The following is a 22,759-nucleotide window of genomic DNA, read 5'->3' as shown; positions in this document are numbered from 1 at the left end:
GTGTGTCTGTCCGTCCACCGCACCCACGGCACTGATCAGATGGAAGCCAGAGGGGTTTACAAAATGCAAGTCTGGCCATGCCTCAGAGAAGAAAACAAGCACCATGGCCTGGCTCCTCACCCTCCGCCTCGTCCCTCTCTACATCCCCACCGCCCAGACTCACCTCTTCCCGGGTCCTGGTGCATCCCAGCTCCCTTCCACACAGGCCTCACCCACGCTGATGCCTCTTCTCCTACTTCTCACCATCTACCCTTACTCCTCGTGTGCGGTGAAGAATCACCTCCTCACTTCTTCCCGACTTCCCTGCCTAGGGAAGATTCCCCTTTATGGGCTCTGGTAGCACCTTAACCCTCTCCTTTGTAGCTGTCTGTTGTAACTTTATATTTGTTTGTATGACTATTGGATGGTATCACGAGAACAGGGCTGAGTCTGTTTCGCTCACCAACGTACCCTCCACACCCACCTCAGTCCCGCACACGTAAATATCAGAGCAGGTAACACTTATGTATAAGTGCCGGCCGCTAAATGCTTTGCGTGGATCTTCGCACTTGTTCCTCACAGCAACCCTGTGAGGAGGTACTGTTATTCTCCCCTCTCCCCTCTTTACAGAGGCCTAAGGAGCTTAGGCGTGATCGTGTAGCTATGAGGGGCAGAGCTGGTTTTGACGGCAGTCAGGCCAGCTGCAGTCTCTGTACTCACCACTGCGCTCTGCGGGGCACCGTCCCTGTTTGTGTTAGGAAGCAAGGGTGAGTAAACCTTTCTCCTGGGTATTTAGGTACCATCTTATACAGAAGCAGAAGTTAGGCATTAGCATTCCCTGGGGAGCCCTCCAGCTCCAGGTTTCTGTGACTGCAGCACAAGAAGGGACAGGAGGAAGAAGGGAAAGCTCATCCCAACCCCTCTGCCTGATTTTCTAGACTTGCCAGAGTCTGAGCAGCCATGAAGCTCCAGCCTCCCCTCCCTCTGTGGTGCAACACGAATCCGGACCCCATCCCCACCCTGCCAGGGCTGTTTGAGTGCCCCCTCGTCTCCTGTGCAGCTCTGTCCTGCCAATCCCACTGTTTGGATGCCTTCCTAGTACTGTTTCTCTAGAACCTGCCCATCTCTCAAAGTCTAGCTCAAGTGCCACTTGCTCCAGAGACTCTCTTGCTGACCAATCTATTTCTTTTAACCTGCCCTCTTATAGCTTATCGTAAAAGTAATGTAAAAACACCAAACATAAGGTTGAACAGAAACAGGTATTAGAAGCACAGAGAGGCTGCTGGAGGATGTTACAGTGTTAGAAAGTGACAACACCATCCTCATCCAAATAATAACAGAAGTATTAGAAGAAGAACTGAAAACAAGATGGTGGCCTCTTGCAAAGGAGTTAAGTCCCATCATAAAAAGGTTCCTAGGACTGTGGGCCTCAGGTGGAAAGCAGGCCATGCAGGAAGCAGCTTTTGCCCAGATGGTGTGTTCCTGAAGGTCAGGCAGTGCAGAGATTGCTGAGAGAAACAGGGAAGTGGAGGCCTGGCAGAGGGGAGGAGAAATGCATATTCTGCTGGGACGGTCCTGAAGGGGCACTTAGGGTCACTTCCAGGACCCAATCCACACCCACGAGCCCTAGAAAGTGTACAGAGTCTAAACACTGACATAAAACGCCCCAAGGCTTACACGTATACTCAGAAAAAAGACAAACATTGGTGGTCGGGAGTGAGGTGAATGGGTTTATAGCCCTATCATGCTATTTTTGATATATGTGCAATCCAGTTTTTTCCACTCATTCAATCCATTAGCAGAACTTTGTGGCAAGAATACTTCTCAAGTTCCCATTAGTATAGAGAAATCAGCATATGCTACCTGGAAATACTTCAGGAAATGAATAGTCTAGGGGGATTCATGAGGTAATACCTGAATTGTAATGCTGTATTACACATCAATTCCACTGTGATGCTGTCTTATACTTGGATAAGGTTTTACAGCATATAAAGCACACCCACGTTCATTGCTTCATTTACTTTTCATGACGCTCATCTCTCTCCCTGGATATCCTCTGTTGTCCCTCAGGCAACACACTGGATGTGACCTGTGGCCACAGGGACAGCAGAACTCAGCTTTCTCTGGACACTGGACGCCTCCAGTAATGCAGACTAATGCCACAGGGGCTTTCCCATGACCACAGTGCCAGGCTGGATCATGGAATCACTGTCTTCTCTTTCTCCATGAGGAAGCCGGGATGCAGGAAGGGCAAGGGACTTAATTAAGCCAGTGGCTTTGATGTGCTCCTTGTAAATACATTCTACTTCAGAGCCCGTGGATTTTCTCGTGTATTCCTCACAACAACCCTGTGAGGAAGGTACTGTTATTCTCCCCTCTTTACAGATGAGTAAACAGAGGCGTGAGTAACTTAGGCATGATCTTTTAGCTAAGAGAGGCAAAGCTGGTTTAGATGGCAGGCAAGCTAACTGCAGAGTCTCTGTACTGACCACCACACTCTACTCAGCACCGTCCATGATTGTGTTAGGAAGGAAACTTCTCTCACTATACTTCTGCACAGAAGAAATTTTACCTGAGAGTTCATCAGGCGAATGGTGGTTTTCGTGCCCACATCTCGTTGGAAGTTGGCTGTGGGTGCCCCATTAAACCTCAGGACTGCATCATGATCATCTATAAAGCACAAGGAAACAGAACACATCAGCAGTGATGACGATGTGAGCATCAGCGATATGCAGAGAGCTGTCTGGAGGGAGAGAGGGCAGGAGGAAGGGGAGGGGCAAGAGAATAATACATCCTAATCTTTATCTCATCCTGGTACACAGGGGACAATGATCATATTTGTATAGTGCAATCGGGTAAAGTTCACAGACAGAGGTGACCAACTCTCTGCCCAACCACTGCGAAGGCTAAAGAGGTCCATATGGTGGTGTTCCCGAAATCCACTCAATGATGCCATTGTGCCCGGGCACAGGGGCAACGTGGACAGGGCCAGTGCACGACTCATAGTGGAATCACTATTCCAGTTACCAAAGGAGCAAATCAGATTTTCTTGGTATTACCAGTAGGTCATACTTCTATCCCTGTCAGAAAAATGAAGATCCTACCATAAGCTTGGTCTAACCCACAAGTGCAAAGTACCCCATGGCATTCTGAAAAGCTTTCAGTGCACAGCAAATTAAAGAGATTCACTATGGCATCCAAGACAGCCCCTGAAGTGTCCCATTTAGGAACACGAGCCCCAGGAAGGGTCACAAACCTGGGTGGTGGCAGAGGTGGAAAAGAGGTCATAGAGCTAAACTAAACCCCATATTTTCTATTAAAAATTTAAAAAGCTCATTGTCAGAAACAATGTCTTAAATCCAGCCAGGATCAAACAGACCATCTTTTTAAAGATCTACTCACTCCCCAGCTCTGGTTCTCTGTCCTTCTAGCTGTTTAAGTAGGGTTTGGAAGACTTGGAGAAGATTCTCTGCCTGGCAATGACCAATCTGATGGGGGAGGGAACTGATGACTTCTAAGATCCATCCTAACCCTGAGCCTCTGTGATCCTGTGAGAGCACATCTCAAGCTTATTTTATCAAACAAACTTCGGTTCACCACCGAAATCTGCACAAGATTTGGAGGTCAGCCCAAACCTCTGTTGTTCTGTTTCTCTCTGTGCGGGTTTATTTGGGGTGGTTCTCCATGCCCAAAGGTGGCATCAGGAGAAGAGGGGTAGGAGTGGATTTTGGCTCAATGTAAGAGGATCTAACGGAAAATACCCACAGAATTAAGGAAAGAAAGTCTCCCTCTTTATTTCAATTCTAACGTATATACCAAACCTCAGGAATCTAGACATCTCATCCACAAAAACAACCCTAGCCTCAATCCCAGGACAAAATTTTTATCAAAATGGTTTAAAAGTTACATGAGATGCCCATAGTCCAAACATTATCAGATAACAGGACAGGCACACAGAACTGCAAATCGAGCAGGAAGTTTACCTCTACACAACTCAGATTGCAACAAGTTTTGTCAGAATCAGTCACTGATTTCAAAAGTGACCAGTAGTAACCACACTAGAAATGTTGATTTATCAGAAACTCCACTTGGTCAACATTCCCATTTCACAGGTGAATAAACCTGAGAGTCCCAGTAGACAAGAATGACAAGCTCAAATGGAGTCATCGAGAGTCGAAATAAAAAGACTATTTACAAAGCTGTAGGTCGAGTTTAACAAGGTAGAGATGGACAAGGAAAGGGACCATACCCCAAGCTTGGCCACAGCAGGGAACCAATCCCACCCCTACACCTATGGCGGCAGGAGGAGCAGAGACCCCCCTGAGGAAGCCCACCTGGTGGGAACTGCAAAGGGAATCATTACCCCAGCCTCTCCTCCTCCCCTCTGACTTCCAGGCCTGGAGGGAAAAGGGGAGACACAGACAGGGCTCTCTGAAAGGGGCTGAAACTTATAGTCAAGGGAGAGAAGGAGCCTGTGGTTACAGGTTCCTTCTGCAAGGGCGGGGAGGAGGGGGACAGACACCCTGGCCTCACTCTCCTTCTTCTTCTCACTTTTGTACCAGCGTTACTACTGTCCAGTCCCAAATCAAAGCCAGAGAGCAAGGACACCCAGTTGACACAGTCCAAATTTCTATCTCCCCGGGCACAGAGTCATAGGAAAGTGTGGAGAGTGAATCTGGTGGGGCAGATGGAGAACGCCCAGCACAGGAGGCTTGAGATAGGTCCTTGGTGCTGACCATGAGAATGGAGAATGCTTTTATTCCTTCAATAAATACTGATAAAGCTCGTACTCTGTCAGACACAGTTCTAGGTGCTGGAGACAATGGTTGTGAGCATGAAATCAAGGTCCTTGCCCTTAGAGACCTCGAAATCTACTGCAAGGAGGCAGACAATAGGTAAGCACAACAACCCACATTCGAGATAATTACAGATTGTGATTAATACTATGGCACAAAATAATAACCTATAATGGAAAAGAATCTGAAAAAGAATATACATATATATATATATATACACACACGTATAACTGAATCACTTTGCTGTACATCTGAAACATTCTAAATCAACTATACTTCCATTAAAAAATAAAAATTAACAAAAAATACTATGACACGAATAAACTGAGCTGTGTAACAGAGACCCCGAGGGAATCTCCTCTAGATAGAGGGATTGTTCAGGGACTGCGTCTGAGCTGAGACCCATAGGGCATGGGAAGGGCCCAGGAAAGTAAATTCCAGCCAAAGGACACAGCAGTGTCAAGACCCCAAGGAGGGTAAGGACTTGGCTGGGGACAAGTGAGTGAAGGAAAGAAAAAATAAAAAGTGCAATGAAAGAGGTTGGCAGGAAGCAGAACATGCAGGCTGTGGAGGCCAGGTATGAAGTTTGGATTTTATTCTAAGATTTTAAAAAAATCAATCAAAGAAGAGAACTTTAAAACAGACCACTAAATTTGAGCTTATAAAAAAAGGGATCAGATCCTTGTTTGCCAAACTGTCCTTTGTTATTGTTACTGAAAACTAAAAGACTTTCAACCTCAAATAGGTCTCCAAGAAATCCCTAGGAAAATTCCACAACTACTGGGATCCCAGAAAACAAGCCTTGAAGGGGGAAGGCTGTAGAAAACAGGGGCCTCCACTTCTCTGTAACTTAGAATTAGCAGAAAAAGATGCAAATTAGAAAAGGAAGAAATAAATGCACCACGATATGCACATGATATAACTGCATGCCTAGAAAATTCAATAGAATCAGCTTGTTAGTAAATTCATAAATACATCAAAATCTACTGTGTCGAGGTATAAGAACTCTAAACAGCTAGAAATTGTGGTGAAAGAAATTTTATCATTATTTGGACCAAACATTTCTTATATTTTCCAGTTAGCTTAATGAATCATATAACCATGTATGGAAGACTACATTCTGATTCTGGTTAGGAAAACTAGATATGATACAGATCAGGTCTGGCAAACTATGGCCCACAGGCCAAATCTGACCTGCCTTGTTTTTGTAAATAAAGTTTTATTGGAACTTAGCCAGGTACATTCATTTATTACTGTCTATGGTTGATTTTGCACTAAAATAGCAGAGTCATTGTAAGAGACACTGTATGTCCTCAAAAGCAAAAATATTTACTATCTGGCCCTTTATAAGAAAAGTTTGCTCACCCCTGATATAAACAATCATGCTCTCTGAGCTGCTCAATCCAGTCTTCACTCTGCCCAAGAACTCCATCTGCCCCCAAATATGCCCAAATTCCATCCCCCACCCTTGCCTTCCATCATATGGTACATGCCTACTTCTCTTCCAGCCCTTCTCACTGGCCCTTCAGAATTTGTATGTATGTATTTATCTATCTATCTTGTCACTGTTCTTTCCTTGTCCTTCAAATGTAAACTTTTTTTCTAGGTTTTCTCATCAGTCCTCTTTCCTGGACTACAACTATCACCTTGATACAAATGACTCCTAAATCTGATCTCCCACCTTGACACTTTTTCCTGGAAGAAAATACCCAACTGCATAGATATCTATGAAGGGAAAGCCACAAACACTTCAGACTCAGCACATCCAAGATGGAACCTGTCCTCCTCCAGAAGCATGTTCCCCTGTGATACAATATAGCCTGCTCCCAAGCCAGAGACCCTGGCTCCTGCCTCTCACTCGAGGTCATTTCTAGTTAGAACCAAGTTCTGTCTCTTCTACCTCATGATGCCTCTCATGTCAGACCATTTCAACCCACCTCCACTACCACTGTTCAACAGGCCTGGCGCTTCTCACTTGGATATGACGATAGTCCCTAACAGCAGAGAGGCTATACAGCAGTCCCCATGGAGAAGGGGACTCAGAGAAACGAGAAATCTCTCCAAAACACACATGCTCCCATCACTCGCTTGCTCAAAAACCTTCTAGGGCTCTTCGTGGCTTAAAGAATGAAATCCAAAGTCCTTAAGACCATCAACATTCTCTAAGAAATTACCCCCAGCTACCTTTCTGACCTCACTGCTCAGCCCTCTTCACCTTGTGGGGCCCTACGTCCCAGGCAAACAGGATTATCTGTGATGCTTAAACATACTCTGCACATTTTTCCATGCAGCCTTTGCTTCTTGCTTTTGCCTCAGTTCAGAATGCTCTTCTCCTCTCTTCCAGGGGAGCAAGTCAGGAAGAGTATCAAGGGATTATTTTAACCTGAAAAGGGATTCATTCATTATTATAAAGCTACAATCACCATGAGGTGCAAGAACAGAGATGAGGCTAAGTGTGGGCCCCTTGGAGTCAAACACCCCAGTTTCAATCCCAGTCTACCGTTAACCAGCTGCGTAAGCTCTCTGAGTGTCCGCACTTAGCTCCTGAGTAAAATGAGAGCAATAATCGTACCTACTGCGTAGGATTACTGGGAGGATTAAAAGAGCAAGGCTTGTTATGCACACAGCAGGTACACCATACATGTTACTCCTATTAATTCTAATATTTTAAAAGTGTGCTATTGCTTGAAATGAATATTCAAACAAATCTAAGATATTTTACATGTATGCGTATCAAAAACAATTGAAAATGACTGTGCCCACCATTGGCTGGTTTGTGGGGCTGCCGGAGACACAACACGTTGTTACACTCCCTCTGGTAAACAATTTTGTAATGGACCAAAAAAAAAGAGCCATAAAACATATCTTACTTTGATCTTCTACCGCCACTCCTGAGGATATTTCCCCTTTGGAGGGCAGTAGTAGTCACTTAAGTTGTCTTCCCCAAAACCTCCTTAGCAGTACTATTTATAAGAGCAAACAGTTTGAAACCATTTGATATGTTCAACAGTTGGGACTAAGCTGGACAAATTCCAGGTGTAGTGGGAAGGCTGGGGCCTGTCGGGCTCAGAGGCCTTTAACAAAGGGCCTTTCCTTTCCCTCTCCTCTTTGTATTCTAAGTTCCTATTTGGTATTGTTGATGAGTCCATGGCTGACTAAAAGAATACATGAATGAATTCCTTAAAATTTTTGTTAGACTAAATGCCCAAAGGAAATAACCCTATAAAAGGCAGAACATTTGAAGTGTAGCATGCAATTTTTGTTAGATCTCAGGATCAAAATCCTTCCATGGAAGTACATATTTGAAATTATAACTCCAGTCTATAGAAAAAGGTTATTTTAATTAATGTTTAGTTAAATCCATAAAACTCCAATGTTTTATGGAGTGCATAAAAATAAAGATTATATTTCCAATTCATGGGAGTATTAGGCTCTGCCTGAAACTGCAACATGATTCCAGCCAGGCAGACTATAATGACTTGGGAAGAAAGAAAGAAATGTAGTTCCATTATGGATGAACAAAAACCAATTACATTTAGTTTCTAGAAAACGAAGTCCAAAAGAAACCAAAGGAGCAAAAGCAGAAGCAGAAGTTGGGGTGGAACTGGTTATCTTGGCAGCTTTTCTTCCAAAGTGCTGCCTATTTGGAAAGTTATGAAATATGATCTCACCACTTCTTTCTGCTCTAGAGAATCCAATTTGCTTCTCCTTTTCTTCTTTTGAGAGCCTGTGCTTGGTTTCAGACCGTTTTTCTTGGCAGTTATATGAAGGAAATAAAAAAGGAGACACATGACCTCACCTGCTCCAGTACCTTCCAGAGCCTGACAGAAGAGCTAGGCTTCCTGTGCTTTGCTTTCTTTAGCCTGATTCATTTTGCAATCAAGGAAAACACATTCTCTCAAAATAAGGGAACTAAGGAGCTTTAGGCAAATCCATAGCTCTGTGTTGTACACATGTTTACAAATCTGGATAAACTTTCTGTCTTTTTTTTTGTTTATTTTTACTTAAGTATAGTTGACTTACAATGTTGTGTTCATTTCAGGTGTACAGCACAGTGATTCAGTGAATCTTTTTCATATTCTTTTCCCTTATAGGTTATTACAAAATATTTAGCATAGTTCCCTGTGCTATACAGAAGGTCCTTGTTGGTTATCTGTTTTATATATAATATAGTGTGTATATGTTAATCCCAAGCTCCTAATTTATCCCTAAATCTTTATTAACTGTGAAGAATTTCAAGAAAAGCAAACTGATATATTCTGGCCAGTGATTTTTAACCTTTTTTGGGGTCACAACTGAAAGCTATGGACTCTCTCTTTGGAAAAATGCAGACTGATTTACACATATACACACATGTTATACACTCCTAATCAGCACATATTTCTGCACGTGATTTTAGGGATTTATGGACCTTCCTGAAGTTGGTCCAGAGTCCCCAATTAATTCTTTTCAAGGAGAAAAACTAAAAATTACCCAGGTAGTTGAGGCCAAAAGAGACAATTAGTCGCTAATTAATCAGTAAATTATAGGATTTCAGGACCTGAAGGAAAAGTAGAGATCTATGCTCTAAATATTTTTAAATGTCAATGTAGTGTTTTGCTTATTGGTAGCAGTGGAACTTTCTTTTCAAACAAAATCTTCTGTGGAACACTAATATTTAAGACAGATCAAAATAAAGCCATTCTAGTTGATAAAGGTGCTGGAAGACTGGATCCCCACCCTCTCCACTGCCCCCGTGCCACCTCTGACTCATGAAGGACAGTTGAGTAACACTGATCTGGGCCCACTCCGCCAGTCCATGGAGCCATACTGGGACTCCCAGTCTCCAGTACTGTCCACATGCCCAGATGCTCCAAGTGAGTGAGCACTGGCTGCTCAGATAACAGTCTTAACACCCCAGAACCCACCTATTTCTTGACCCAGTTGGGAGGACTTCAGAGATCCCGCTGACGAGACGACCGCACACCTGCCCCACGGCCCAGCCTTGGTCCTAATGTTCTCCTTAGGCAGGTAACCCTCCCATTCAGAGGTGTTGAAGGGAAAATCTGTGGCCTCTACCATTGAAACGTTCACGTGGTCCCGAAGGTGGCAAAGCAGGGCCTCTGCACTGAACTTAACACCAGGCCCTGGCCCCTTGTAGGACACTTTGTACTTGTTCATGCTCAGATAATTCTTCCAGATCTTTTGCAGCCTGGGGATAAGGTTTTTGGTGGAGCTGTCCTTGTTCCACACCTGGAAGGTAGCCTCCGGCTTGGCCTTGGGACCACTGAGGGCCTGGCTGCCCCTCTGGGGGTTGTGGGTGCCGCTTGAAGACACAGATTGGGAGCCAAACCTCAACACCTGGAATTCCTTGGTTTGCAGTTTAAGGGACTCATAGTAACTCCCCTTCTTCTTTTCCTTCCATACACAGATGATTGCAAACAGGAGAAAGACCAGCACACAGCAGCTGAATTTTTTCTTCAAGTTAGTGTGAATCATAATGAAAGACATTTTCAAGGAAGCCACGCTGTCCTGAGCAGGAAAACAGGCCTAAAAAAAAGTGAGACAAGGCAGAAAATGATGTAAAGAATATCTAAAAGTAATGACGGGCTAATCAATGGCTTTAGAGTGACAAGAATTGAATTCCAGTCCAGGTCTATCTCCCACCAGGTCTGCAACCTTCAGCAAGTCTTAAAAAAAAAAAAAAAATCACCCTCAGTTTGGGCTTGAAATGTAGAAAGTAGCGCTCAGACACTCCTGTCTTCCTCTCCGAGCTGTGAGCACTTTATGGACTTGCACACCACTCCTTTGTACTCCCTGAATCTTAGTTTCCTGTTGTCTTGGTCTAGCTCCCTGACTGCTCTCTGAGCTTCTTGAGGTCAGGAATCACATTTTATACATTTGGTTTGTAGGGCCTTACACTATTTGTTCAGGGAAGGCATACATGCTTGAAAAAGTAAAAGAAAAAGGCAGAGCAGGCTGAGGGGTCTACATCACAAGAAGCCAAACTCCCTAAAAAGGCCCAGCCTCCTTTTAAAATTGCCAGAAAGAGACCTCTTGCCATAGACAAGTGTCATAGGTTTGTGATGCATCTCTCTAAGGCAGGGGTCCCCAACCCCCGGGCCAAGGACCGCTACTAGGAACCGGCCACACAGCAGGAGGTGAGTGGCGGGCTAGCAAGCGAAACTTCATCTGCTGCTCCCCATCGCTCCCCGTGGCTCGCATTACCACCTGAACCAACCATCCCCCCACACCCCGCCCTCCCCCTCCCATCCATGGAAAAATTGTCTTCCACGAAACTGGTCCCTGGTGCCAAAAAGGTCAGGGACCACTGCTCTAAGGGCTCTGGTGCTAGACTCCTGCGTGAGAAGAAAGCCAAGGGTCAGCTTCACAATATAACATTCAGGTTTATGGAGTTCTGCATGAGTAATAGCAAGTGGCAGGAAACTGACTCACCTCACGGTGGAAGATGGGAACTCCTGGTAAAATAGCAGATATGTGACCAATTAAGGAAATGAAAACAAAAATGCATTAAGCATACAAGAGGTTATTTCATTCAGTTTCATCATAAACCGGGGGCACTGTGATGTACAACTTCAGTGAACACTGTGTTTATAATAATCTAATATGAAGGGCATCTCCTGAGCCGTGCAGAAAGGCCCTGACCATTACCACCCATGAAGGTGCTATAATCTCGATTTTTATAAATAAGCCACCTGAGGCTCTGAGAAGTTAAGAGAAATGCCTAGGATCACAGAGCTGAGTGAATGGTAGCATTGAGATTCAAATCCAAGTGCACTTGATTCCCTAATCCATGACCCTTTCACTGTATCATGTATAGAACTGCTGAAAGTTCTGGAAAATGGATATCACTAAGCAAATAGAGCCTGAACAGGCCCCTTTATATCTGGGTAAAGATCTACTTAGTTTTCCCAGAATTTATTGTGAAACTGAATGGAAAATGGAGTACTTTGAACTCAAACAATGTCTGTATCTTCTGGAAAACATTAAATTCTTCCCTAAGTATCTAGGTTTATTTACCATAATGAGTCTAAGCAATCACCCCCAGGGTTTTGCTAACTGATTAGGAATCATTGTAAATCAACTATACTTCAATTAAAAAAAATTCAGAAAAAAACATCTATAGTCCATTTCAATGAAGCCTGCTCCTAAGGATATCAGGGATAAAGTGGTAGGAGTACTGAACCGGGTATCACAAAACCTGGCTTCTTGTCCCCATTCTTGGTGACACCAAGTTTCTGTGTAGTAACCATCTCTGCCCTGTCTCATTCACTGAGTGCTGGGAAGACCAAACGAGAATGGTGTTCATGGGCTTTGAACTAGGTAAATGTAAAGGCACAGAAGGTTAGAGCAGCCCCTAGGCATGAGGGCCACTGAGGGCCACTGAGGCAATGTGGGACAGCAAACGATGGTGGAGTGGAGCACTGGCCATGGCTCATCAACCTGAACTTCAGGGCCTTCATCAAGTATAACTAAAGTATAATTATAATTGAAGTATAGTGCAGTGATAATATTAGTTACAGGTAGGAAATGTAGTGATTCGATATTTTTATAGATTATGTACCACCATTACAATATAGTTGACTATAATCTCTGTGCAGTACATTACATCCCTGTGACTTATTTATTTTATAACTGGTAATTTGTACCTCAAATATCCTTTACCTATTTCTCCCATCCCCCCCCCCCATTGTCCTTCCCTCTGGCAACCACTAGATTGTTCTCTGTGTCTGTGAGTCTGTTTCTGTTTTGTTTGGTTGGTTTTTTAGATTCCACATATAAGTGAAAACATACAGTATTTGTCTTTCTCTGTCTGACTTATTTCACTTAGCATAATACCCCTTAGGTCCATCCATATCTCAAAATGCAAGATTTCATTCTTTTTTATGGCTGAGTAATATTCATTGTGTGTGTATATGTATATATATATATATCACATATTCTTTATCCATTCACTCAGGATGCTTCCATATCTTGGCAACTGCAAATTATAAATAATTCTGCAGTGAACGTTGGAGTGCATAAATCTTTGAATTAGTGTTTTTGTTTTCTAGGATAAATACCCAGGAGTGGAATTGCTGGATTGTATGGTGGCCCTATTTTTAATTTTTTAAGAAAACTCCATACTGTTTTCTGTAGTGGACACACAAATTTACATCCTCACCAACAGTGTACAAGGGTATCCTTTTCTCCATATCCTTGCCAACACTTATTTCTTGTCCTTTTGATGACAGCCATTCTGACAGGTGTGAGGTGCTATCTCATTGTGGTTTTGATTTGCATTTCCCTGATGATTAGTGGTGGTGAGCGCTTGTCTTCTTTGTCTGACATTAACTGACCATATGTGCATGGGTTTATTTCAGTCTCTCAATTCTGTTCCATTGATCTATGTGTCTGATTTTCTTTTTGCCAGTACCATACTGTTTTGATTACTGCAGCTTTGTAGTATAGTTGGAAGTCAGGGAGCCTACCACCTCCAGCTATGTTCTTTCTCAAAATTGTTTTGGCTATTTGGGTTCTTTTGTGGTTCAATACAAATTTTAGGATTACTTGTCCTAGATATGTGAAAAATGTCATGGGTATTCTGATAAGGATTACATTGAATCTGTAGATTGCTTTGGGTAGCATGGACATTTTAACAATATTAATTCTCCTGATTCATGAGCAAGCACAGTATATCTTTCCATTTGTTTGTGTTGTCTTCAATTTCTTTTATCAATGTCATAGTTTTCAGAGTATAGGTCTTCACCCTCTTGGTTAAATTTATTCCTAGGTGTTTTATTCTTGTGATATGATTGTAAATGGGATTCTTTTCTTGATTTCTCTTTCTGATAATTTATTATTAGTATATAAATGCAAGAAATTTCTGTATATTAATTTTGTAGCCTGCAACTTTACTGAACTCATTGATTAGTTCTAAGTTTTTGGTGGCATCTTTAGGGTTTCCTATACATAAAATCATGTCACCTGCCAATAGTGATAGTTTTACTTCTTCCCCTCCAATTTAGTTTCCTTTTATTTCTTTTCCTTTTCTGATTGCAGTGGCTAAGACTTCCAGTACTATGCTGAATAAAAATGATGAGAGTGGGGATCACAGAGGAAATGCTTTCAGCTTTTCATTGTTGAGTATGATATTAGCTGTGGGTTTGTCATAAATGGCCTTTATCATAATAATAATTATTATTATAAATGGGATGTTCCCTCTATACCCACTTTGTTGAGAGTTTTTATCATGAATGGATGTTAAATTTTGGCAAATGCATCTATTGAGATGATCATGTGATCTTTAGCCTTCATTTTGTTCATGTAGTGTATCACATTGATTTGTGGATATTGAACCATCCTTGAATCCCTGGAATAAATCTCACTAGATCATGATGTATGATTCTTCTAATGTATTGTTAGATTCGGCTTCTAATATTTTGAAGAAGACTTTTGCATATATGCATCAGGGATATTGGCCTGAAATTTTCTTTTTTTGTAGTGTCTTTTTTAGTTTGTGTATCAGGGTAAAGTTGGCCTCATAGAAGGAGTTTGGAAGTGTTCCCTCCTCTTCTATTTTTTTTTTTTTGAATAGTTTGAGAAGGATAGGTATTAACTCTTCTTTAAATGTTTGGTAATTCCCCTGTGAAGCTGTCTGGTCCAGAACTTCTGTTTGTTGGGTTGTTTTTATTGTTTGATTGATTTCTGATTCAATTTCATTGCTAGAAATTGAACTGTTCAGATTTTCTATTTCTTCCTGATTCAGTCTTGGAATACTTTATGTTTCTAGGAATTTATACATACATCTCTTATAGGTTGTCCAATTTGTTGGTATATAATTGTTCAAAGTATTCTGATTGTATTTGTGACATTGGTTGTAACTTGTCTATCATTTCTGATTTTATTCAATTGGGCCCTCTCTCTTTTTTTCTTAATAAGCCTAGCTCAAGTTTTGTCAATTATATTTATCTTTGCAAAGGACCAGCTCTTCGTTTCATTGATCATTTCTATGATTTTTTAGTCTCTATTTCATTCATTTTTCCTCTGATCTTTATCATTTCCTTCCTTCTACTAACTTTGAGCTTTGTTCTTCTTTTTGTGATTCCTCCGGGTGTAAAGTTAGGTTGTTTATTTGAGATGTTTCTTATTTCTTGAGGTATGCCTGTATCACTATAAACTTCCCTCTTAGAACTCCTTTTGCTGCATCCCATAGATTTTGGATTATTATGTTTCTATTGACATTCATCTCAAGGTACCTTTTTATTTCTTCTTTGATTTCTTCATTGACCCATTGGTTTTTAGTAGCATGTTGTTCAGTCTTTACATATTTGTGTTTTTCCAGTCTTCTTCTTGCAATTGATTTCCAGTTTCATACCACTGTTTGAAAAGATGTTTGATATGATTTCAGTCTTCTTAAATTCACTGAAATTTGTTCTGTGGACTCGCAAGTAATCTACCCTGGAGAATGTTCCATGTGCACTTTAAAAGAATCTGTATTCTGCTGTTTTGGGATGCAATGTTCTATTGATATCTATTAAGTCCATTTGGCCTAATGTGTTTTAAGGCCAATGTTTCTTTATTGATTCTCTATCTGGATAATCTATCCATTGATGTAAGTGGGGTATTAAAGCCCCCTACTATTATTGTGTTACTGTCAATTTCTCCCTTTAAGTTTATTGATATTTGCTTTAAGAATTTAGGTGTTCCTATCTTTACAAATGTTATGTCCTCTTCTGAGACTGACCCCTTTATCATTATGTAATGCCCTTCTTTGTCTTTTGTTATAATTTTTGTTTTAAAGTCTATTTTGTCTGATATGAGTATTGTTACCCCAGATTTCTTTCCATTTCCTTTTGCATGGAATATCATTTTCCATCCTTTCATTTTCAGTCTGTGTGTCTTTAGTTCTGAAGTGAGTCTCTTGTAGGCAGCATATATATATGCCTTTTTTTTAATCCATTTGGCTTCCCTATGTCGTTTGATTGAGGTATTTAGTCCATTTACATTTAAAGTGATTATTGATAGGTGTGTACTTATTTCCATTGTTACTGTTCCAAGTTGTTTTTGTAGTTCTTCTCTGTTCTTTTCTTCTTCTTTTAGTCTCTTCTCTTGTGGTTTGATGCTTTTCTTTGGTGCTGTTTCTTTTTTTTTCTCTCTTTTTTTTTTATGTGTGTGGTGTGTGTGCGTGTGTGTGTGTGTGTGTGTGTGTGTGTGTGTATCTATTGTAAGTTTTGTTTTATGGTTACCATGAAGTTCACATATATTTATATATAGATAGATACATAGATATAGATTTATTTTAATCTGGTAGTCATTTAATTTTCAATATATTCTAAAAGCTCTGTTTTTTACTGTCCAATATTTCATATTTTTGACATCATATTTTACATCTTTTGTGTATCCCTTAACTATTATTGCAGTTACAGTTGATTTTACAAATTTTGTCTTTTAACCTTTATACTAGATTTTCAAGTAGTTGATCCATTGCCTTTTCTATATATTGCCTTTACCAGTGAGATTTTCTTCCTTCATATATTTTTTTATTTCTTGCTATAACCTTACTTTTTCACTTAAAGAAGGTGTTCGCTTAACATACCTTGTAAGGCCAGTTTAGTGGTGATGACCTCTTTTACATTTTTGTTTGTCTGGGAAACTCTTTATCTCTTCTCCAATTCTGAATGACAACCTTGCCGGGTAGAGTATCTTTGGTTATAGGGTTTTTTCTTTCAGCACTTTACATATATCATGCCACTCCCTTCTAGCCTGCAAAGTTTCTGCTGAAAAATCAGTTGATAGTATTAAGGGGGTTCCCTTGTATGTTACTCTTCATTTTCCTCTTGCTGCCTTCAAAATTCTCTCTGTCTTTAATTTTTCCCTTTTAATTATGACCTCTTGATATGTAACCTATAACGGAATAAAATCTGAAAAAAATTAACTAAATCACTTTGCTATACACTTGATTTACAATATTGTATTAGTTTCAACTATATTTCAATTAAAAATTTTAAAAAGTAATAAATCTCTATTGCAGTGTGAAAAAATATATGTTGTGATATGGATCTTTTGGGGTTCATTTTGTTTGGGACTCTCTATTCTTCCTGGACCTGGATATCTGTTTCTTTCCCCAGGTTAGTAAAGTTTTCAGCCATTATTTCATCAAATATGTTTTTTTTTCTACCCCTTTTCCCCTCTCTTATCCTTCTGGGACCCCTATAATACAAATGTTAGTATGCTTGATGTTGCCCAGAGCTCCAGTAAACAATTCTCAATTTTTTAAATTCTTTTTTCTTTTTGATGCTCTGATTGGGTGATTTCCACTATTCTGTCTTCCAGATCATTTACGTGTTCTGTATCACCTAATCTGCTGCTGATTCCCTCTAGTGTATTTTTTTTTCATTTCAGTTATTGTATTATTCATCTGTGACTGGTTATTTTTTATATTTTCTAATTCTTTGTTGAAGTTCTCATATTCCTCTATTCTCCTGAGTTTGGTGAGCATATTTATGACCCTTGCTTTGAACTCTGTATGGTGTATGAGGTAAATTACAATTACTTATGTTGGTTTCATTTTTTTTTTTCTGGGGCTTTATCTTGTTTTTCATTTGGAACATATCTGTCCCCAGGATGCACCAGCGGCCGCCATCCTGGGAAGTGCTGGAACTGCAGGGGCTAGAGTTACAGCCTGGTGTGGGCCAGGACTTCTCCCAGGGTGCACCAGGGGCTGCCACCTCGGCAAATGGGGGACAGTTGGAGGAGCCACGTACAGGCTGAGGGTTAGCCTGGGGTGTGCTGGTGTGGTCTTGGCTGGCTGGCTAGAATGTCAAGTGCTTTTCAATCCACTGCCTCTGCACTGGGACTGGGAGCAAGTAAGTTTGTGCACAAGCTCTTTAAGAGCATAGTCTCAGTTTCCTACAGCCCTCCAGCTCGCCCAGTCATAAGTTTGAGAATGAGTTAAGGGGGCTTATCTTCCTGGTGCTGGTCCCCAGGGCTGGGGCCCCCAATGTGGGGCTTGAACCCTTTGCTCTTAGGAAGGACCTCCAAGTTTGTGATACCCTCTTCCTCTGTGGGTCACTTGCCAGAGGTATGGGTCCTGACTGGATCGTGTCTCTGACCCCTCCTACCCACCTTGGTGTGTTTTTTTCTTTATATCCTTAATTGTATAAGAGCTATTCTGCTAGTCTTCAGGTCGTTCTCAGAGAAAGTTGTTCTATATGTAGTTGTAGTTTTGCTGTGACTGTGGGAGGAGGTGAGCTCAGGGTCCTCCTACTCCACCATCTTGATCCCACCTCACTGAGACTCTAATTTAAGCACCAAACAGTGCTTCCTACCACCACAGACCTCGGGAACCAGTGACTCTAGGAAGACGGGTGCTTACCTTGGGCCACCAAAGTTTTGGAAGTGATGAAATGTACACAGAGGGAGAATTCAAACATGAGATGAAATGGGGCAGGCGCTTGTTGCATCATCAGAAACCTAAGCAATTCAATTTCCCCAGACACCCAACACAGCTAATCATAGGACACTAAGACAGCTGAGGAAAAACTAGAAAAGAAGGGAAAGTAGCATTTGAGAAGCGCCTACTATATGGTAGGCACTCTACCTGCTTTATCTCATTTAATTTTTACTATACCACTATGGGATAGGTATTAACAGCCCCTCTTGAGAAAATGAGGAAACAGGCTTAGCAAGGATACAGGGCTTCTCGGAAGTCAGTAGCTAATCAGTGCTAGAATCAGGATTCCAACCCAGGTCTATCTGACTAAAAGTCCATGGTCTTTGGACTAAAGAACAGGCATTGTGAAAAAGCACAGTGGATAGTCAGTGTTGACCAACTAGGACTCAGAAATCAGGATCTCTAGTGACACAACTGCTGGAAAGTCACAGAATAAACACCCTCACTATCAGCACTGACACTACTAATGTGCACTGTTTTACCAGTCAGGCAACCCTTTCACAGCAATTAGGTTTATGAGACCCAGTATAACCCTGTGAGATGAGAGAAAATTTTATTAGTTCCACTTACAACTGAAGAAACTACAGTTTTGTAAATATAGATAATTTTCAAAGCTGCATGAGTGATTTGGAAATGGTGGAGTTGGGACTTAACTTTTATGTGTATGAGTGAAATAAGTCAGGAGTTAGGGAGGTGGCGCCTGGTTCACTGTCTCACTGGGCTGAGGCTCAGAGGGGTTTGTGTTCGACTTCCTGCCAGCACCCACTCTCCAAGGTTGAGTTTCCCAGGAAAGAAGAATTCCCCAAACCTTCAACCATAACACAGTCTTACAACTTTAAGAAAGCCTCAGCCTTCAAGGCCAGTGCTCTGTCGTGAGTGCCTCAGGGCACTCATGTGAAACCTCGTGTCAGGGCTCCCAATTCTCTTGGCCACCACCCTCTGGTGAGGTTCCAAGTCTACCAGCTGGCTGGAGCTTCTGGTCATAGGCACTTAGAGCTTCACTCTCATCTCTCAAGCTGCTCTAGAGAGACAAGGACTTGAAGAAGTTTCATCTAAGCAGCCCAAACTGAAGGAAAGGAGTAGTAAATATTTCTCCCCAGATTCTTTGGGAAATCAGTCCAAGTTTTTAATTTCCCAATCACATCCCAGATTGCCTTCTTAAGCCTCTAGGACTCTGCACTGCTGTAATCTCCCCCCTTGTCCATTTGCCTGGCAACCAGACAAAATTACCTTTCTGCTTCTGGCCTCCTGTGGAGCCCACCTCCCCTTCTTGGTCTCCCAGCAAGAACAGCAGCACTGTTCTTGCTCCCTGCTGCTTGCCTCTAGTGTTTAGTAATGCTTGCTTTCATGCTGACCCCCTGCTAGAGGGAAACTCCTCCTGGTTCATTTCTGACACTCCAGTGCCTGGCACCATGCCTGGAACACAGTGGGTATTCAATAAAGGGTTCTTGAATTGATGGGACTGTATCAACGAACACTTACGAGCTCACCAGGCTTCTAGAAGAATAAGTAACAACTCGCATTATCACCTACAGAGAACAAGTCAACACTGAACCAACAGAAAGAAAAATCCCAGCCAAAGTAGGGCTCCCGCCCTAGGCTACTCATCACTGGATGCCCAGTAGCAAATGCAGGGCTTGGCCATAGTAGGTGCTTTAAAAAGCTAGACTGAATTACAGAATAACTTTAAATCTTATATTTATAGTTTATAGAAATAGGCAAAATAGGCAAATCACTTATCTCCACCCCTCATTGACTAAGGACTAAAAAAAAAAAAAGAAGAAGAAAACAGCAAAGCTGTAGCCAGACCTTCAGCCCCTCTGTGGCTCCTCACCAGTGCACTCTGCCATGCCAATCCCAAATAGAAAATGGACCCCGGTGCTGCCTCCATATCCCACAGCTCCAGGTGTTCCTTACCTGCTTCTGGCTAATCCCCCTGGGGCTGCAGGCCCTCCAGATCCTCAGGAACCAGCACTATTCCCCATGGGAGGAATGTTTGCTTTATTGGGTCTGGAGGCCAAGGCTCATTTTTCTCAGGATGATCAAAAAGCATCTACAAAGGAGGAAGAAAAAAAAAGATGAGTTACGTGCCGTTTTCCAGCAGGGGCAGAGTTAAAGATTAACAAGATAGACAGGGACGTCTGCTACACGCCCCGGAAGTCCCAAGAGCTCAGAAAAAGAGAGACAAAAGCCAATTACAGGTACAGTGCTCTGGGTCCATAAACAGCACAGAGAGCCTAGAAGTAGTCCGATACTAGATAAGAACATGAGCAAGCACCACAGACCAACCTGGGAAGAAAGGATTGTTTAGTCTCTGGTCTGAGCATACATAAACAGCAATTTGGGGAAGAGAGGATTCAGTTCATCCCAAAATGAACTCTAAACAAACTTTAAAAAAATTATTTTCAAAGAATATTTAATGATACATGAAAGTTCTATCAGTATAATGTTAACTGAAATTCAGAAAAAATACATTTTTTAGAATTCACATGTGAGAAAGAGAAAGGACAAAAAAAAAAAAAAAATACACCCTGGATGGTAGAATAAGGAGTAATGAGGGTTTTCATTTTTTATAATTTTTTGGTATATTCCAAATTTCTAAAATGTACACGTGTTACTCTTAGAGTTGGAAAAAATTCTAAAAATATAATTTTTAAAAGCTAAAAATAGAACTCTATATTTGTTGGCTCTCTTCTTTCTGATGGAATGTAGAAAAATAACAAAGGAAAAGTTTAATAGTCAGTTGCATGAAAATTCCAACTTGTATACAATAAAAAATACTGTAGTAAAAAGGAAGATAAACTCAAGGTGTGCAAAGGGTTCAAACAGTAAAAGCCTCTAGAAATGAACAGGCAATCAACATGAACAGACAAATCACAAAACAGAAAATACAATTAATGAGCATATGAAATTATGATTACTCTTGAGAGAAACTCAAAAGAGACAACTGAACATTAAGATACTAGTTTGTAAAATTAACATTAGCCAGCAGTTTTCAAAATGATTAATACTCATTGCCAGGCAGATTGTAATGAAGTTGGTATATTTCAAGAGAGCAGTAGAAATTAATTTAACTTTTTAAGAAAGTAATCATGCCATAGAACTAAGAGCTCATGACTATGAACCAAGTTATTGTACTTCCAGGAAAAAAAAACTGAATAAATAATTCAAAGGGAGAAAAGGTTATATATTTCAGTTTCCTCATATATAAAATAATTCCCTACCTTACATGGCTGTGGTGAAAACTGGAAGAAGATTCATGAAGAATGAGTTTTATAAAGCAATATGCATGTACAAAAAGAAAAATAGCTTTCAGTTTCAAAATGATTTATAATGGTGAAAAATCTATGGTTAAGGGACTTCCCTGGCTGTCCCATGGTCAGACAGAACTTTGCCTTCCAAGGCAGGGGGTGCAGGTTCAATCCCTGATAAGGGAGCTAAGATCCCGCATGCCTCACGGCCAAAAAACTAAAACATAAAACAGAAGCAATATTATAACCAATTCAATATCTCCAACAGTTTTGCCTAAATTACTCAACATAAAGAAAGTCAAACTGAAAGATGAGAATTTATCTCTTCTCAGTTTGCTCATCACCTGTTTTCAGGTCTCAACCATGTACATTTTTTCTAGATATTTGGACATGCATAACTTTTAGTCACAATGTGACTAAATATGTACAGGTAACATTCTGCGTTTCACTTTTTTGTTATAATATTTGAAGCATTTTATTTCATGTTGCTACTTAAATTCACACACCATTGTGTATATATTCTAACTGGTGGATGTAGCATATTATTTCCCTACTGCTGGAAGCTTAATTATTAACCTTTTCTCCTTTTGAATTATTTATTCAGTTTTATTTCCTGGAAGTACAATAACTTGGTTCATAGTCATGAGCTCTTAATTCTATGGCATGATTACTTTCTTAAAAAGTTAAATTAATTTCTACTCCCTCCCTAGCAGCCTCCTGGTAGAGTCCAAAAATAAAAAAATGTCTCTGAAAGCTATCCCTCTTTTCATGTCATGTAACTTTCCTTTGAGGCAGGGGGTTTGTGATTATGCAAGCAGGATTACCATTTGTCTCCTCCTACCAAAAATGTAAACTCTGTAAGTGTTGGCCTTTCTTCACCACTACCCTCAGTGCCTAGATGCATGCCTGGCATATGGTAGGTACTCAATAGCTATTGGTTGAATGAATGAATGAAGAAAGTGTTGCCAGCCCTTAAGAGGTCTATGCTTACCTCAGACACCATTGAAGGACAGGGGTCTTTCTCAGCAGCCTCACTGAAAACACTTTGGGCAGTCATCGGCACTTTGGATGCCGCCTCTTGCCTGTATATGCTGCTTCACTGCCATTCCCTCAATGCATGAGCTGCTGGGGCATGAGACTTTTATTTGGGTTCAGTGCACAGACATCAGAGGGGTGCAGCAAACCCGTATCTTCCTCCCACACATCGCATCTGCTCGGAACAACTTGCCCTCTAAGGAGATTAAAAATCACTCCCCACTGTTGATTTCCAAAAATCAACCAATTGAAACAAGTGGTAT

The 22,759-nt window shown here is 41.2% G+C and overlaps 1 protein-coding gene across 1 annotated transcript in view; it reads right to left on the bottom strand.

Annotated features, from left to right (window-relative positions):
* The window catches only part of ST6GAL1 (ST6 beta-galactoside alpha-2,6-sialyltransferase 1), a 149,437-nt gene that overhangs the window by 28,820 nt on the left and 97,858 nt on the right, over positions 1–22,759 (bottom strand). Inside the window, exons 4-6 of the mRNA XM_060100117.1 lie at positions 20,128–20,263; positions 9,683–10,304; positions 2,552–2,649 (exon numbers count right to left, since the gene is read on the bottom strand). Coding sequence (XP_059956100.1) covers positions 2,552–2,649; positions 9,683–10,265 — 681 coding nt within the window. The 5' untranslated portion in view covers positions 10,266–10,304; positions 20,128–20,263. The remainder of the gene's footprint in view (positions 1–2,551; positions 2,650–9,682; positions 10,305–20,127; positions 20,264–22,759) is intronic.

The sequence above is a fragment of the Mesoplodon densirostris genome, chromosome 5, assembly GCF_025265405.1.
Source record: "Mesoplodon densirostris isolate mMesDen1 chromosome 5, mMesDen1 primary haplotype, whole genome shotgun sequence".
NCBI classification, from domain to species: domain Eukaryota; kingdom Metazoa; phylum Chordata; class Mammalia; order Artiodactyla; family Ziphiidae; genus Mesoplodon; species Mesoplodon densirostris.
This window is presented reverse-complemented; position numbering and strand designations above follow the sequence as displayed.